Here is a 17358-nt window from a genome sequence, read left to right on the forward strand (position 1 = left end):
CTCAGTAGAGTTCTTTATTTATTACTAATAAACAAAGTAAACCAAAGATGTAGAGCATAAATAAATACTGTTACAGCAGGCTGCAGGTAGAGTTCTTTTTTGAGAGAAAAGCTATTTCCAGTTTAGAAATATTTTAATCTGGCTCTGGGATTTTTCTGTTGGTGCATTCTACATTAAATTATATGCTTTGTATTAATTTTACCCCTATTTTAATGCTATCTTAATCGTTTTGCTGTGCTCTATTTTAATTTTTATTAATACAGTGGTGCCTCGCAAGACGAAATTAATCCGTTCTGCGAGTCTCTTCGTCTAGCGGTTTTTTTGTCTTGCGAAGCAACCCTATTAGCGGATTAGCGCTATTAGCGGTTTAGCGGCTATTAAAGGCTTAGCGGCTATTAAAGGCTTAGCGGATTAGCGGCTAAAAGGCTATTAGCGGCTTAGCGGCTTAGAAAAAGGGGGGGAGCGGGGAAAAATTGGAACACTTGCAAGACGTTTTCGTCTTGCAAAGCAAGCCCATAGGGAAATTCGTCTTGCGAAGCAGCTCAAAAACGGAAAACCCTTTCGTCTAGCGGGTTTTCCGTCTTGCGAGGCATTCGTCTTGCGGGGCACCACTGTATGTTTTGTTTAACAAGGATGAAACAAATTAGTAGAAAAAAATAAGTTAGAGGGAAAGTCCTGAACATGCATTGCCTCTTATTCCAGAGATCAGGTTTGTTTATCGAGAAAGGATGTGGGGCAGCCTGCCAGAAACATGGCCTTCAAACTTGCAACTGTCTCTGACCTGTTATGGAGACCTCCTCCTTAAACTGCATAATCTGCAGTTCTTCTGTTTCTCAGCGATTGAATGTGAACTTTGCTTTATCTGTTTGCTTAATGTGGAGGGTAATTAGAATGAGCAAAGACTAGTTGGTAACCGAACATAATGACCCTAATGTTGGATATTTACTTAAGCTCAAAGCATAAGTTATGTAAATACCTTAGAAATTAATAAAGTGGATTTATTATATTTATGTTAAGTATACTACATATTAGTTTTCTGTCTCCCCCCCACCCCCACCTCCCTGGCCATAACTCCAGCAATTGATTTCATGGCAACTGTGTTTAGGAGGAAACATGTGGAGGCTTGGCTTTTCTAGAGGGAATAATGAAGCTTAGTATCAGTGGTAGGAAACCTCAGCCTACAGGCCTAATTAGGACAGGCTGGCCTCCCCATTTGACCTGTGCTGTGACTTGGCCCAAAACACACCCATCTGCCCATCACCTAATGCCATACAATACCAGGCATGGGACAGGTAAAGCTGTAGTACCAGATTCAAAAGAAATTGAAATGCACTCCCAATTCTTCCTTTCCCACCTGCAGGTGGAGTTCAGTTTTTGAATTTGACGCCTTTTTCTGTCTCTCTGACAATAGAATAAAGAGCTAAAGCAACAAATTAAAGCTGGAAAAGAGGAACCGACCGTATACATGATGAGCATTCAGATAGCCGTTTATTCCACTTTCACAATGTTTCCCTGTTAATTTCCACGATATATTGGAGCTTTCACACGATGTAGAAGCCACTTCCAGAACTATAGTGGAATACAGCACAAGTTTAAAACTCATTTCCATATTATTTGCAAACTGCTTTTTTCCTGGAAGTAAATAACACAGAAATTGATACTAAACTTACACTATGTTCCACTATAGTTTCGGAAGTGGCTTCACATCGTGTGAAAGCTCAGATATAACGCAGAACTTAACAGTTAGAGAAAACTGCTATAGGAATACAGTCACCGAGTGCACTTCTAGTTCTTCCTTTGCAGTTGCCACTGCGGCTTGAATTAGACACATGTTTGAATTCAAGTCATGGCTGCAAATGGAGAATCTTCCTTATGATGTCATGTGACTGGCAGGTGGGCAGCCCCAACTTTCATAATTGCCAGCAGAAGTTGGGCCAGTTCTGAATCTGAAACCCCACCTTATGACAGATATGAACCCCCCACCCACATCCCTCTTTCATTCTCCCTTAAATATCTGGAGATCCTTGATGTTGCATGACTTTATTACATTGCAAGTTTCCATACTCCACTCTTACACAGGAAAACTCGCAGCTGTATGATGTCGTCTGTGTCCCATGTAGCATATTCCTGACATTATGAACAAGGGGGTACAATGAGGGGCTGCTATTTTGGGCAGCAACCCAGCACCTGCCATAATGTTCAGTTCCAGCCTTGTGAAACTATTAGGAGAAAAATATATCAACCAAAACTGGGAATGTGAGTGAACATTTCCTGCGCCAGGCTCAGGAAAGAATTTCATGGGCTTGTTAAATTGCCTGTCTCAAAGGAGAGATGCAAGCTCTTAAAACCTTCATTCCCCCCACCCCCGCTTGGATGAAAATCCATCAGGAGAAGAATTACTGCCTTCTCCGCCTGAAAAATGCTTTGTACTGCCTGAGCAAAGCCTTTGTCAGCCAGGGATTGTGTGCGCTTTGGCAATTGTTTCAGCTGGCAAAGATACCCACAACCCTCTGAAAGTTGGCCACATACCCACATTGCATTGCATATGATGATTTTAAAACACGTGAGGGCCAAATCCAGGGGTTGGACAAAGTCCCCATGCCCCAGTGAAGGCCTGCCCCCCGCAGATTTACATCCTACAGCATCTTTTCCCCACCCCTATAGTAACCGATGGAGTCAATCATTCCTCTGGGAGAGGAAAAAAGATTCCCAAGTATTTTCTCAGTTCTTTAAAATATAACTTGAGTTCTTTGTGTGTGTCATATAACCCTGTTGTTGAACTGCGTAAATGGTTGAGTATTGTTTAGTATTGCTGTTGTTTTTCTGTTTCAAAACAGGATGAGCCAGGGCTTATATAAATGTAAGACTTAGAAAATTGGTCCAGTCCAGCTCTAGTTATGTGTTGTGAATCAGGTGAAATAAAATCTGTTGGCTTTGGGTGGAGATACACATTATATTCTGCATCATAAGATGCTTTTACAAAATCTAGGTATTTGACATCACAGTGTTACGATGAAGAGGATAGCAAAGTATTGATATGACATCTTTTCTTTGTGCTCTGTAAAAGGTAAAAGTACCCCTGACTGTTAGGTCCAGTCGTGGATGAGTCTGGGGTTGCGGCGCTCATCTCGCTCTATAGGCCGAGGGAGACGGCGTTTGTCCGCAGACAGCTTCCAGGTCATGTGGCCAGCATGACTAAGCCGCTTCTGGCGAACCAGAGCAGCGCATAGAAACGCCGTGCTCTGTAGTATACCCTTAAATTAACTTAATAATACTTGCAAGATTCCTAGTCCAGTATTATAGCCCCGTTTTTCCAGATGGGGCCTACGGTTTGGAAATGCTAGCTTGGAAAAGGTCTCTTGAAGGTTTCATTATGGAACTGGGATATGAACAGAAAATTTAGTTTACAGCTTTTTCTCAGTACAATATACCTTTTCAGAGCCAATATCCTTTCACTGTCATTTTTTAAAAACTCTTCTGTTCAGGTAAATGTTACTCGTGAAGATTCGCCTGGAGAAGATTCAATCTTCCTCCGTACTTTAGGAAAGGGAGATTGGTTTGGAGAAAAAGCACTCCAGGGGTAAGTATTAAACTTTGCCTACATACACAATTTAGATTTGCTTCAAGTAACGTTTGTCTTGAGTAGCTGAAAAATTAGTGGCATAAATGCCACATTATAATGAAAGCTGTTCTAAATTGTAAGCTAGAACTTAAGGAAATAGAATTCTCGGCCACTCTCACTCATCGTTTTGTACTAAAACAGAAGGCAGGCTGCATATAATTTATAATTCTTTGCAATTGTATGTAAGCCTTGTTATGATTCTAAATGATCTATCAAGCTGCTAAAATGTTTGCTTTCATTCCTGCCTCCCATTTTTCCCTCTTTTCTTTTCTCTTCATTGAACTTTGCTGGGGCATCGCAAGAAGTCAAAAGATGTAAAATAAAGCTGTGGTTGGATTGCTAAATAGACTTTTCGGATTTGTAGTTTATTACTTTATACAAGAATGGTGAAGAGAAGACTCTGTGGCTGGTGGGGCAGTTCACTAGTACAAACCGATGATGATAGCTGTGGTGTGAACAATCTCCTTCCTTATTCACCTGTTCCAAGGTAGTACTGGAGACAGGGGGTCATTATCCAACAACGTACTTCCAAGAGTGCAATGACTTTTGGTTGCATAGTAGAATTTCCCCTCCTTCCCTTGCACCCCTCCACACCACCCCCAATCTGTGTTTTCCCCAAACACTCTAGAGCAAATTTGGGGAGGGCCTGGGGTGGGAGGGAAGGGAGGAGAAGTTCCATTGCACTAGCAGAAGTACTATGTTAGATACTGCCCAGTGAATCCTATCTAGATAAACATCTTTATCTGCCCTAAGCCTGTCCTGTTGTTTTCATTAATTTGCATTGTATATTTAAGAATTCCTACACAAATTCACATTTTAATTCATATAAACAACACCCCCCCAAATTTCTAAACATTTTTTCCTCCAATAGCGTTTTGAAAAGTATTTTAATACGAGTTTTGAGCTGGCCATTCAGGAAATGTGAAATCTAGTTGATCTAAATTCTACTCTGCACATTAGTTTGGGAGGTGCACATTAACTCAGTTTATATCAGATTTACAGAGACTGAATTCCTCAGGCATCCCTACTTCTAAGATAGGCATTAATATTTACCAAATATTATTGTATTGTACAGCTCCATTCTTTCATGTAATAGATAATACACATTCTCCTAAATACTCTATTGGTACACAAAGCACAGAGTGTTCCTCATCACCTCCCAGTATTGATACTTTATAGTTGTCTTGTTATAAACTATCCTTCATTAAATTAACGTAAAAACTAGAAGAAACCAAACTAATCCATTTCAGCAGAAGACCAGAAGCTCAAAATGAAATGATGAATCTCCCTAAGCAGTTTGTATTGATATTATTTATTCCAAAATGGCAGTTATTACTCATTTGAATTCTTATTCATTGACAAGGGCACATGGGCAATTTTTGTACATTAAAATACTCCAATACTTTGATTTCTGAAGTTCAGGGGAAACAGTGGGGATATTTATCAAGCATTCCCAGTTCATGGAGGAAAGCTTAATTATGCAAATCCTTTTTGAATGAAAATACATTGCTGAACTCCTGCAGGGCCTAGATTGCTAGCTAGTTTGTTGTGTTTGAGCAAGACTTGATTTCAGCAATATTTGTTAAATTGCTGAGATATCGCTACATATCAGTGAAATATGCTGGTGAATAGTTGCCCAAGATAAGCAGCTGGCATGTTATTATTTTCACAGATTGGATCATTTTTCCCCACCTGCGTTTTAGCATTATATTTTCAAAGCCTCTTTGGCATTTTAGCTGATTGTTGTCCGTTGATTCTCATACGGGGCAAGACCTTTAAACCAGTGCTGTGAATATTTACTCTGTGATTATGAGATGTTAAACTTTTTGAAAGGACAATTCCAGCTTTGGGAATCTCTGCACAACAGAAGTTGCTGCAGTGCAGCTCCTTCACAGATCACTCAGGCAAAGTCAGAAGGCATGGACCATATGAGAGGAGGTTGTGTTGTATGTCGTCCTCACGGCAGTGTTGCCCCACAAACACCTTTCTTCATAGCATAAGGAGGGTGAAGCTCCTAATGATGAGCTGATTCTACAATATTATCTAATTTCTTACAACTACAGGAAGAAAAAAAATTCTTTGTGCTGATCCAACTTCTTGACTTTTTAGAGCAAATTTTGCACTTTTACACGAGATTTCTCCCCCCCCCCAAAAAAAAAGCCTTCCTTGGTGCTAATTCTCACCTTTTCCCATTGCAGTTTGCATAAAACAACTGCTGCAGCAGCACTATTTTTCTTTCTTTTTCATCTCTGGCAACCTGTACATACAAATAAAATTATGACAGGAATTAAATTATATCCTAGAGGGCAAATGAAGCTAATTGCTTTTCCCTGACTCTGAATGGCTAATGCCAGAGGGCTTCCGAGGCAGCCTGGCCCATCACACCCTATGATAGCAAACTCAGATGCTGAGTGGCGACAGCTATGTTGCCAGACCTAGAACACTGGCAAACAAGAAGGCAGTTTTGGCTTAGGTGAAGTCCAATTTGCAGAAGTACTGTTAATAGAATATTAGGGGGAGGGGACTGTGAATACACATTCCCACCCTTATTTAGTAAGGGCTGGACATGAAGAAAGACTACAGGATGCTGAGTTTCTGTTTGTGGGAAACAAACCAGAAAATAAGGCTAGGGGTGAAGAAATGGAAAACAGATCCTGAAAATGGGCGTGTTTGGCTAGCTAGAACCCTGAACAAAAGCATGCCACCATTAGGAATGGGGGAGAAATTTGGTACACCTCACATTTTAATGCAAAGCTACTTAATTTGCATTTCAAAAAAAAATACACAAAGTGAAATGCAGCTGTGCTTCCAATTTCTCATTTCTACCATTTTTGTGAGATGGCAGTTCTTCAACAACAACAAAAAGTGTACAAAAATGCATATACAGTGGTGCCTCGCAAGACGAAAATAATCCGTTCCGCGAGTCTCTTCGTCTAGCGGTTTTTTCGTCTTGCGAAGCAACCCTATTAGCGGCTTAGCGGTTTAGCGGCTATTAAAGGCTTAGCGGCTTAGCGGCTAAAAGGCTATTAGCGGCTTAGCGGCTTAGAAAAAGGGGGGAGCGAAAAAAATCACAAGACTTGCAAGATGTTTTCGTCTTGCGAAGCAAGCCCATAGGGAAATTCGTCTTGCGAAGCGCATCGAAAAACGGAAAACCCTTTCGTCTAGCGGGTTTTTCGTCTTGCGAGGCATTCGTCTTGCGGGGCACCACTGTAAGTGCAAATAACCTACAGAAAGCCATTGTAGTAGAGTAAATTGCTGGGGGGGGGGAATGTGGTCCTTAGAGAAATGTTTTGTACTAAAACTCTGGGACATTTCCATGAGGCTTAAAAAAATAATAACCTGGAAAGTATGTGCACACCAGGGAACTACCCATCTTTTATACCATGAGAAGGTCTGTTGATGGTAACTTTTGCTTGACTATTGGTTGAGCTTCATCTTCTTTGCTATCTGATGGACCATTTGACAAGGGCACTGTACCATTCTGTTTACTGGTCCTTCCCCCCTTTTAAATCTTTAAATGCTCCTTTGACCACAAGCTTTGTTATGCTTCCCTGTGTGTGACATTTTCCATTACAATCGCTATTTTCTGTGGTCTGATAGATATCTACAATGTGTTCCGTATCCTTATTGCACACTAGTAAATCTTAAATTAAGGCCATCCTTTTGTGTGTCCTGTGTGCCGGCAAGGGAGAGGAACATTTCTGTAGGGTTCGCCCCAAAACTAGGAGACTGCACTAGATATGCCGTTTAGATTTCATGCAGTTCTGCATGAAAGATAATCTGTTTGGGATTTTATTTTTGGCTTTTCTTATGCTCCCTTGCCTACTGTGCAGTGTCTTTTTGCTTGTATTCACTGGAGTTTAAAAAAACCCCAACTTACCATGAATAGTTAGAAAAAATGCATTAGGAAAGCTTGGTTTTCAGATATAGAATTTTTTAGAGCGTAAAATCTATATAAAGTTTTGTGGATTGTAAAAGGAGCCAAAGAGAGTTTCTTAAGAGCTTATAGAAAATGATATTTGCCCATAAAATCAATATGCATTAGAACACTAATGCACTGTGGCTTGGGCAATGTTTCTGATTTTTTTATATATACCTGTGGCGGGGGGGGGGGTATGCATGCATGCTTTAATTATTCAGAGGCACAAATACAAATATTCCATTTTCATTTTAGCACCTATTTTTTCTGTTCTAGACCCCAGGAGGTTTTCTGTGCAGTATAATCATTATATTTCTCAACCTATTTGTTTCTTATTTCACATAAAGCCAAGCAGAGTAGGGTATTATTTTTCCTTGAATGGAGGAACATCCCAAAGCTATAGCTGATAGGAGTCAATTCACAATCCAACAGAGCAAATAGGTCTTGTGCATCTGAGTTAAGTAAGTTCTATATTCCACTTTGGGCCAAGCTCAACCTTTCAAAGTACAAGAGTTCACTCAGCATCATTGCTGCCCAAAAGAACTTTGGGAATGTGTAGGATACCATATTGATCATCAGTAGCTATGATGGATTGGAGAGAGAGTGCTTGCTGGGATTTTTCTGGGTCTGAGAGACACCTGGCATACACGTAAAGCTAACCATAGTTTGTGTAAAGCTAATGTTTTCTTAACAAAACATGAATTATTCATGATGGAAAACAAGAGATGGAACAAACTACAGCTTGTCCCCCCGCCCCCCAGTTCCTCTTGTTTTTCAGTCACTTTTGCCTAGTGTTTTTGTAGTTTTGCAAATATCTGCAGTGGGGTGTTCAAACAAGTCCTGGTTAAAAGAGATGCTGAGTTTGCATATAACACTGATCTGTAGTTAAAACAAACCAAGCTTCATATTTTAACAAACAATGACTCCAGGCTGTGCTTTGTTGGCAGTAAACAAACTATAGTTAAGCTGCTGGGAAGAGTTCACACATAATGCTAAGCCATGGTTTAATAAACTATAGTTTCATAAACCATGGTTTAGTGTTATATGTGAACCAGGTATTTACTTCAACACGTTGCAGAAGATCTGTCTGCCATTCTTTATTTCTAGCATAGAACTTGCACCATCAAAGTAGAACTGTAGCAAAATTTTATCTATCCTGTCAACATAGCTTCACCAAGCTAGAGTATAATATCAAGGAACAATAAAAACCACCATGAAAGCAATAAAACTGAAACCACAGTGTTAAGTGGGTGGAGCCTCCGCAAGTGGAGTGGTCTGAGCCTGTGGTAAGTCTGGCAGACCCTCTGAAGCGGCTTGGTTCGGCTCCACGCTGGCAGTTTGCGAGGGAGGTGTAGGTGGAGCCTCGCCATCTGTAAATGTCTCTTCTGGAGCCATGAGCGCAGTTGGGGGCACCACGGTAGTGTCCACGTTGCCAACACTGCGCCTAAGCTGGTCTGTGCCGGCACCACAAGCGTCCGTCTTCGAGTGCAACCTGGTACGAGCGAGGTCCAGTGACTCCCACTAGTGTGGCTGGCACCCAAGGAATGTCCCCCACATAGTTCCGGGCAAAGACCTGGTTTCCTGGAACAAATGACCGTGGCGCGTTGGCACAGCCTGGCGGTTCGGCCATGGCAAAGTCTGGGTGCAGCCGGTTGAGCGGTAACCTGAGGCGGCGGCCCATAAGCAGTTCAGCAGGACTCTGCCCTGTGGCTGCATGAGGGGTGATGTGTTGCACTAACAAGTATTCGGCGACCCGCTCGTGCCAGTCTCCCTGGTCCAGGCGCGCCAGTGCCTCTTTTGCCGAGTGCACCATTCTCTCTGCTTGCCCATTGCTGGATGGATGAAATGGTGCTGTTAGGGCATGGCGGATGCCCTCGGTGGGTGACGATCGTCTGGGCTTCAGCAGTGGCATCATCGACGGGCAGTTGTTGATAGGCTTGGGCAAGGTCCAGCTTAGCGAAGACCTTGCCCTCACCCAGGGAATGCAGCAGGTGTTGGACACGGATAAGCGTGCTGCTGAAGTGCCTTGTTGATCGTGCACTTGTAGTCAGCGCAGATTCTCACCGACCCGTCTGGCTTGACAGGCGTGACGATGGGGGTTTCCCACTTGGCGTGGTCAACCGGTTCCAAAACTCCTTGGGTGATCAGCTTGTCCAATTGTTCGTCCACCTTAGCCTTGAGAGCAAAGGGAACCTGGCGTGGCTTTAGCTTGATTGGGGCGACTTGTGGATCAAGGCTAATGGAGATGGGCGTACCTGTATATTGCCCAAAGTGCCGTGAAAAACCTCAGCAAAGTATTTGACCAGACCCTCAGTCTCTGCGTTAGAGATGCAGTTGATGCCGGTGACTTCCAGGCCGAGGGCATCAAACCAGTCTAGCCCTAGGAGGCTTGGCCGCTGACCTTCGACCACCACCAACCAGAGCAGGCCCGAAAAATCCTTGAAGGCGATCCGGAACCGGCCAACGCCTACCACGGGAATGTCATTTCCCTGGTAGTCTCACAGGTGTACGCGGTGAGAGTTGAGTTGCCTTTTGGACACTCTGGGTACCAGTCTTTTGATGGTGCTCCAAGACACGATGGACAGGGCAGACCCGGTGTCGATCTCCATGTCACATGGAGCTCCTTCAATGAGCACCATGACGTTCAGCTTGTGTCGCGTAGGCGAGTCAGTTTGGCCAATCGTGGTTCCAGACGGGCAGTGGCAGTTGGTGAGAGTGAAACAGCTTTCCTTGGCAGACTGGAGTGAAGACTTGGACTTGCGAGTCAGTGAAGGGGGGGTGTCAGACAGAGCCGATCGGCAGACCTTAGCGATGTGGCCCCTGCTGGAACACTTCCGACAGATGGCATCTCTGAATCGACACTTGGCACGGGAATGGTTGCCTCCGCAGCCAGCACATTCCGGTTGGCCCTTGGACTTCTGTTGGAACTTCCTGCGATCCCGCTTTGTCTGGTGCACGTCATCGTCTTCACTGGAGGATGCCTCATCACTGCTGGCCTCTTTGTGATGCACTGGAACTGGCTTCCTAGCAAGACGCGGGCTGCTGGACTTGTGGATTTCCTGGGTGGAGCGTTCAGCAGCTTCTGAGGCCACAGCCTCCTCAATGGCTTTCTATAGCGTGAGGTCTCGCTTGGCGAGGAGACGCCGTTGCAGATGGATGTCCCGGACCCCGCAGACGATTCGATCCATCAGGGCATCATCTAAGTCTTGGAACTCGCAGTGCATTGCAGCCTGTCTGAGGGCAGTGGTGTAGTTGTTGATTGACTCCCCCTCTGCCTGGTTCCGGTGGTAAAACGCATGGCAGGCAGCAATCTTGGACGGCTTTGGCGCGTAGTGGTTGCAGAGCTTCTCTTGGATCGTGTCCCATGGTGTTGCCTGGACTGCTTCAGGCACAACCAATGCTTGGGCCGTCTCAAACACCTCAGGCCCACAGAAGCTGAGGAATAGGTCCCGCTTTCGTTCCTTTGATACTGCTGTCAGCTCGTTGGCTTGGAGGTAGCAGTCGAACCGAGCAAGGTAGGAGTCCCATGATTCAGAGGCTGGCGCAAACGGCGGTAGAGGCACAAGTGAAGCCATGATTCCGATGCCGGCGTGAAGGGCGATGGATGGAACACAGTGGTTCTGTCCAGTGATTTTGCTTAGTGATTTTGCTCAGTGATTCAGCTCAGTGATTCAGCTCAGTTCAGAGGATGGCCGCATCTGGCTGTGCTCTGATGTCCATTGATCCCACCTTCGTCGCCAGTGTTAAGTTGTGGGTTGACATAGCAGACGACACAGAAATTTCTTCAAAGCAGCTCTTTATTTTGTAAGCTGGAACAGAACTAAGCTGAGGAGCTCAGTCAGCCTGCTTATATAGAGCTCCAGAACAATGTAACTGTTGTCATTTTCTAAAACTATCCAATCACTGAACGTCACTTTTCGATCCTTCATTTGCATACAAAACTATCCAATCACTGAATGTCACTTTTCGATCTTTCAATTGCATAACTATCTACAGTATCCCCCTGCTGGCCCAGGGTGAGAACTTCAGTACATAACACACAGCATATAAACATCCTTTTAAAACAACAGCTAAACAACAGTAAAACTAAAGCTATCCCACACAATATGTTCAAAATAATTGTACTATGTTTACTTGAGTTACTGAACTGAGATGCATATTTTTTTCCATAATTGCTTCTTAATTTCCTCCCTAGTTCAAAATGTTGAAAAATGTCAAACAGTACATTTTTGAGCATATACACACACACACACACACACACACACACACACACACACACACACACACTTGTTGCCTATTCACAAGGTGGTAAGGGGCACGAACCATCTGCAAGTTCTTCTGTATAAGCCTCACTGAAATAAACAAACGCTGTGTAAAAGCTCTGGTGCAATTCCCCACCAGAACTGTAGCTGACCCAGAGGATGTAGTCTTCCTGAGACTTGTCTTGATATTCATATTCATTTCACTGCCACTTTCATCTTAGTGACACAGGATAGCATCTAGGTAGATTTGGCCTCAGTTTCAGAAGGTGGCTGTACATTTCCACCAAATCTCAGGTACAAAGTGAGATTCTGTTGAAGCCAGTCTCCTGTTACAAATAGAAATAACCTGCTCTTTCAGTCCATTGTTTGCCAAATGGCTTCCTATTTTCCTCTTCATTTGACACAAGGACGTTACAGCGTATTACAAATCACCTGTTGGGATAGATAATGCAATTTTTAATTTACTAAATTCATTCTCATTTCTCTCAGTCTATGCTATGCCTGAATAGTTGTGTATTTTAATGCCATTTGAATCGCCTTCGGTAGATTTATCATTAAATATCAACATGGTGCATCAGTTCTGGAGTCAGTCTGATTGTATAATGCCATGCCTTTCATTTGAATCTCAATAGCTGCTGGATTCTTAACACAATTATCTCCAGTTTCTGCAGAAAGTAGGATTTAAAAGACAATTTATATCAACAAATCTGGAATTTATTTAAGCGATCTTAGTGTAGTAAAAATACGGCAAATTCTAGTTACCTGTAACTTCTTTGATTCTTGTACCTTCTGATCCTTAAAAAGAATGTGTGAGGAATAACCTCAAGTTAGGGCAAGTTTTAGTGAAATCTGAGAGCAGTTTCAGGTTTTACAGGTGACTTGTTATCAGCTGCTGCCTAGGTTGTTTTTACTTACACAGCCAACATAACTTTCCTTTGCACTAAATCATTTGAACATTGCAAACAAGTTCTTAAGGTAGAAGTGTGCAAGTAATTGTGCAGGCAGCTGGTGGCATTTGTGTGCAATGCATGTTCAAAGCCACTCTGAAAATACCTTAGTGCACATGAGTGCCCCTGTGGAGATCTTCCTGATGCTTCTGACAGTCTGTTTGCATGGATGTGTAAATGCAGCTTAATTTGCTCCAGATAGACCAGGTGCTGGGATCTTTTTCATCCTGAGCTGATTAGTAAAATGACTTAATATATAAAACGAAGGGATGAGTGGGAAAGAATATATATGGCAATATTTAATGGAGGAAAGACTTGCTGTCTTCCACATCCCGCAAATGTATGTGTGGCGGCAGTGGTGGAGAATTGGAAATATGTAATAATGTGTGTGTGTGTGTGTGTGTGAGAGAGAGAGAGAGAGAGAGAGAGAGAGAGAGAGAGTGTAGGGGGGTTGATGGCTGTCTTTATGTGTGCCACATTATGTTATTATATATGTTTCTGTTATGTAGTAAACCAATATGTACAGTGTGGGAATCCCAATGATTAGGAAAGTTTGATCCCAGTTAAGTAAGATTTCAGGTGAGTTCCCATATACAAGGTGGGAAGTACTAGAGAAAAAGATAGTATTTCTACATTCCTGTAGTAAAAATAAAATATTGCGTTAAACTAGAGTGGCTGGGGAAACTCAGCCAGATGGGCGGGGTATAAATAATAATAAACTAACCTCTGAGCTCTTCTTAAAGTTCAGAGGAATGCTATTCCATAAGACAATGAAAAAGGCTGAAGCTGTGTTGTGCACATCCCCTGAGCTAAAAGCTGCAGACCTACGCAATAGGAATGTCCTTAGTAGCTTTGTTTTGATTGAATGTGTGTTTCAGCAAAGTTTATTTCATATGATCAAAATACTGAGAGCACAAGCACATACAGCATATGCTTTCAGTATAATTTTAGTCAATATGTTTTTTCCAGCCCTACTACATGAGGTTCTTTACACGGAGATGCTATAGGTTTCACCTGTACCTTCTGCATACAAATCATGAGGCTTCCCAATGAGCTACGGCCTTGCTCCAAATTATAGCAGCAGACACCTTTGTTTGTTGCACATATGTGGGACCATAGGGACTTATGATCACATTTTTTAAAAAAAAAATCATACTTTTAGTGGTTGGCATTGTCATGGAGAGCATGTTGCTTATATTCAGAAATAACTTTCCAGTGCTGTACATGTGATCCCCCTGGGAAAGGAGATTATAGTTTCCTTTTAAAACATGAATTCAAGAACATCTTTAATACTATGGGCATGTAGGCAGCTTAAATGACAGACCTACTGAGGTAACAAATAAGATCACATCCTATTTTTATTCTCATTCGTTCAACGTTTATTTATAAGATACTGTCATTTTAATTCTTCCATTGTTTATTTGAAAACATTTATTCGAATCTGATATCCAATATATTGCATATTACTTTTTAATATGTCAAAACTTATTTTTGCGTATTGCGTATTTTTGCAGTATTGACGGTGTTAATAGAGACAAGTTTGATGTACAAAGGCATGATTCAGACAAACCAAAGTACCCTAACATACCATAGAGTTCAGTGGGAAAGTTAAGTACTTGCTTAGCATTCAGAATAAATACAAAATGGTTGGAGTATGATGCAGGCAACATTTTTGGAGAAAGGGCCATCACTCAGTTTTACATGTTTATAGAAGTTGATTGGCATGGAAGATTACAGCTTAGTTTGAATGATTCAGGCAATCACTTCTTCGTGTTCACATTGCAATCTGTGCTTGAGGAAAAACTGCTTCTTCAGATGCATAGATGTCATGTGAAATCAGCAGCTGGTCATCTTGAATTCTGATACATTAGCGTTCAGCAAGTGTGCATCTGGGAGACTTTTCCAGCTGACATACCTGAGAGAATTTTCATTAGGTTTTTCAAGTGGGAACGCGAATGTATTTGATGGGGAGGGATTATGACTTAAATGAATCTCTTTCGAAACTCTGTTGTATTAGTCACATAAAAAGACTCTAGCCATATTGGATTTAAGTAATGCAAGAGCTTGTTTTTATTATTAAAGCAAGAGCTTATTCTTCAACTTTTAAGCAAATGTCTTAAGACTTTTTGAAATGATGTGCAATTGCCTGTGTGCTTTTATGTAGATTTCCTATATAATAAAACAGAACCACAGCAATTCATCCCAGTTGAGCAACATTAGCAAATACTGCACTATGGGTAATGAACAAATGAATATAATATACACTGGAGCTGGAAGATCAGTGAACACTAAAACTGAAATCTTTTGTGCCTTATCAGCTGTCTGCCTTCTGTGCTGAATTTCAAATTGCCACTTTGCATTTCAAAAAAACATGTTTACATAAAACACAAAATAATGAAATGCATTAGATACTCAAAGGAAACAATCGTGTTAATAAAAATTCCATGAATAAAACCTGCTTTCTATGTATTGTAAGAGGGAGAAAATGCCAAATTTTAATTGACTGCCTGATAAAAAAATAGATCCCTTGGCAAAAGTCTATTAGAAGATAAATTATAGTTCTATTTAATATGCATGAATAGTTTATGCTTCTTTCAAGAAAAGAGAAGTAAAGCTGTCCAGTCTTTTTTAATCTGTAACACAAGTATTTTTATAAAGTGAAGTTCCAAAATCAATACAAGGCTTCAAGCAAAGGTAAAAAGCAGAGTTTAATGAAAACATTTTTTGGAACCATTTGTTTTTGTGGGAAGTAGAATATTGGTTGACTTTGTCAGAAATTTCTTATTTAAACTTCCCATTCTCTTGCTCTGATTTTGCATTCCTTTGTCAGTGCTTCTGATTCAGAAGTGCCATAAATGCAGGGCATTCCAATCCAGACCTGGAGCTTGCGCAAGTGATTCAAAGAGTTTCAAGTGGTGCTGTGGCTTGCGCATGGCTTTTGGTACACATGGTACACAGAGAGCCCAGCTTTACCTCCAGCTTGTGAAAGCCTAGCTTCCCCTACTGGCGGTGTGCTAATTTAGGAATGACGCAATTGGTTTTTTTCTAAAAATAAGTTTTTGCTGGGACTGGAGATTTAAGCATAATTCACTGTTGTGAAACTAGAATCCGTCCCCCCCCAAAAAAAGTCTCTAAGAATGTCCTATTTTGACAAATATAGGTTGCCCCCACATGAAGAGAAATATAATTAAAATATAAATTAAAGCTGTTTCCAGGTAAGTTAGTCACACATTTACCAAAATAAAAATAAAAATACTAGCTTCATGTTTCATTTGTCTGGCCATATTTTAAAACAACTGTATGTCTGGGAAGAAATCAGATCTTTATTGGGAGAAATTTAAATATAAGAACTATTCTCTTCTAACAGTTAACTGTGTGAAGGGGAAAAGACTGATCTTACCAAAACTAGAGAGATATTGGGGTTCAGTTGACAGTCTACAAGAACAGATAGAACCAATACTGTCACTGAAGACTAGAGACTCAGCTACATTAGTCAAAATACAGCTCTTTGAATGTGTTATAAACATGTAACTTTTGAATTATGGTGCTGGAGGAGACTCTTGGGTAGGTAAAGGTAAAGGTAAAGGAGCAATGGTAAAGGGTAGGTAAAGGTAAAGGAGCAATGACAAACCTGGACAGCACCTTAAAAAGCAGAGACATCACATTGCCAACAAGGTCCGTATAGTTAAAGCTATGGTTTTCCCAGTAGTGATGTATGGAAGTGAAAGCTGGACCATAAAGAAGGCTGATCACCGAAGAATTGATGCTTTTGAATTATGGTGTTGGAGGAGACTCTTGAGAGTCCCATGGACTGCAAGAAGATCAAACCTCTCCATTCTTAAGGAAATCAGCCCTGACTGCTCACTGGAAGGACAGATCCTGAAGCTGAGGCTACAATACTTTGGCCACCTCATGAGAAGAGAAGACTCCCTTGAAATGACCCTGATGTTGGGAAAGATGGAGGGCACAAGGAAAAGGGGATGACAGAGGACGAGATGGTTGGACAGTGTTCTCAAAGCTACCAGCATGAGTTTGACGAAACTGCGGGAGGCAGTGAAAGATGGGAGTGCCTGGCGTGCTCTGGTCCATGGGGTCATGAAGAGTCGGACACGACTAAACGACAACAACATAAACACCAGATGGCACCAGAGAGCACATAACCTTCTTACAGCATTTTTACATAGTGCCCCCCCCCCATCTTTTGCTCTAATGATTTAATTTATAGCAGTTTTTCCCCTGTGTTTAGATCCACCTTAGGTAACTTGTGAGGTTTTTAGTAAGAATGGCTCTGGAATTTAGCTTTTAAATGATGGGGTACAGTTTAAAAGGTCATTTTGTAGACATCTCACTGAAACGAATTGGTTCACAGTTACAGCCAACAAGGTTTTCGATTTTCAATAAGAACCTGGTGATTGATTGGAGGGCTCTGACTGGAGTGAATAAAAGGGTAGGATCCATTTAGCAGCCATTAAATCAGCTGGCCGGTCTATAGGAGACAACGTGATTTGTTGGGGCACTAAAGAAGAGGTAAGAGACAGCTTGAGAGCAGGCCTGTGCCAAGGGTGGGGGCAGCCAGGTACAGTTGTCCCAGGCCTCAGTGGGCTAAGA

General features: G+C 41.8%; 1 protein-coding gene across 7 annotated transcripts in view; it reads left to right on the forward strand.

Annotated features, from left to right (window-relative positions):
* The window catches only part of PRKG1 (protein kinase cGMP-dependent 1), a 698816-nt gene that overhangs the window by 561211 nt on the left and 120247 nt on the right, over nt 1-17358 (forward strand). For all 7 annotated transcript variants that reach the window (XM_081189597.1, XM_081189598.1, XM_081189595.1 and 4 more), the window contains one exon: nt 3486-3580. In XM_081189597.1, the coding sequence (XP_081045723.1) occupies nt 3486-3580 (95 nt within the window). The remainder of the gene's footprint in view (nt 1-3485; nt 3581-17358) is intronic.

This window comes from Podarcis bocagei, assembly GCF_964188305.1.
Source record: "Podarcis bocagei genome assembly, chromosome: 4".
NCBI lineage: Eukaryota > Metazoa > Chordata > Lepidosauria > Squamata > Lacertidae > Podarcis > Podarcis bocagei.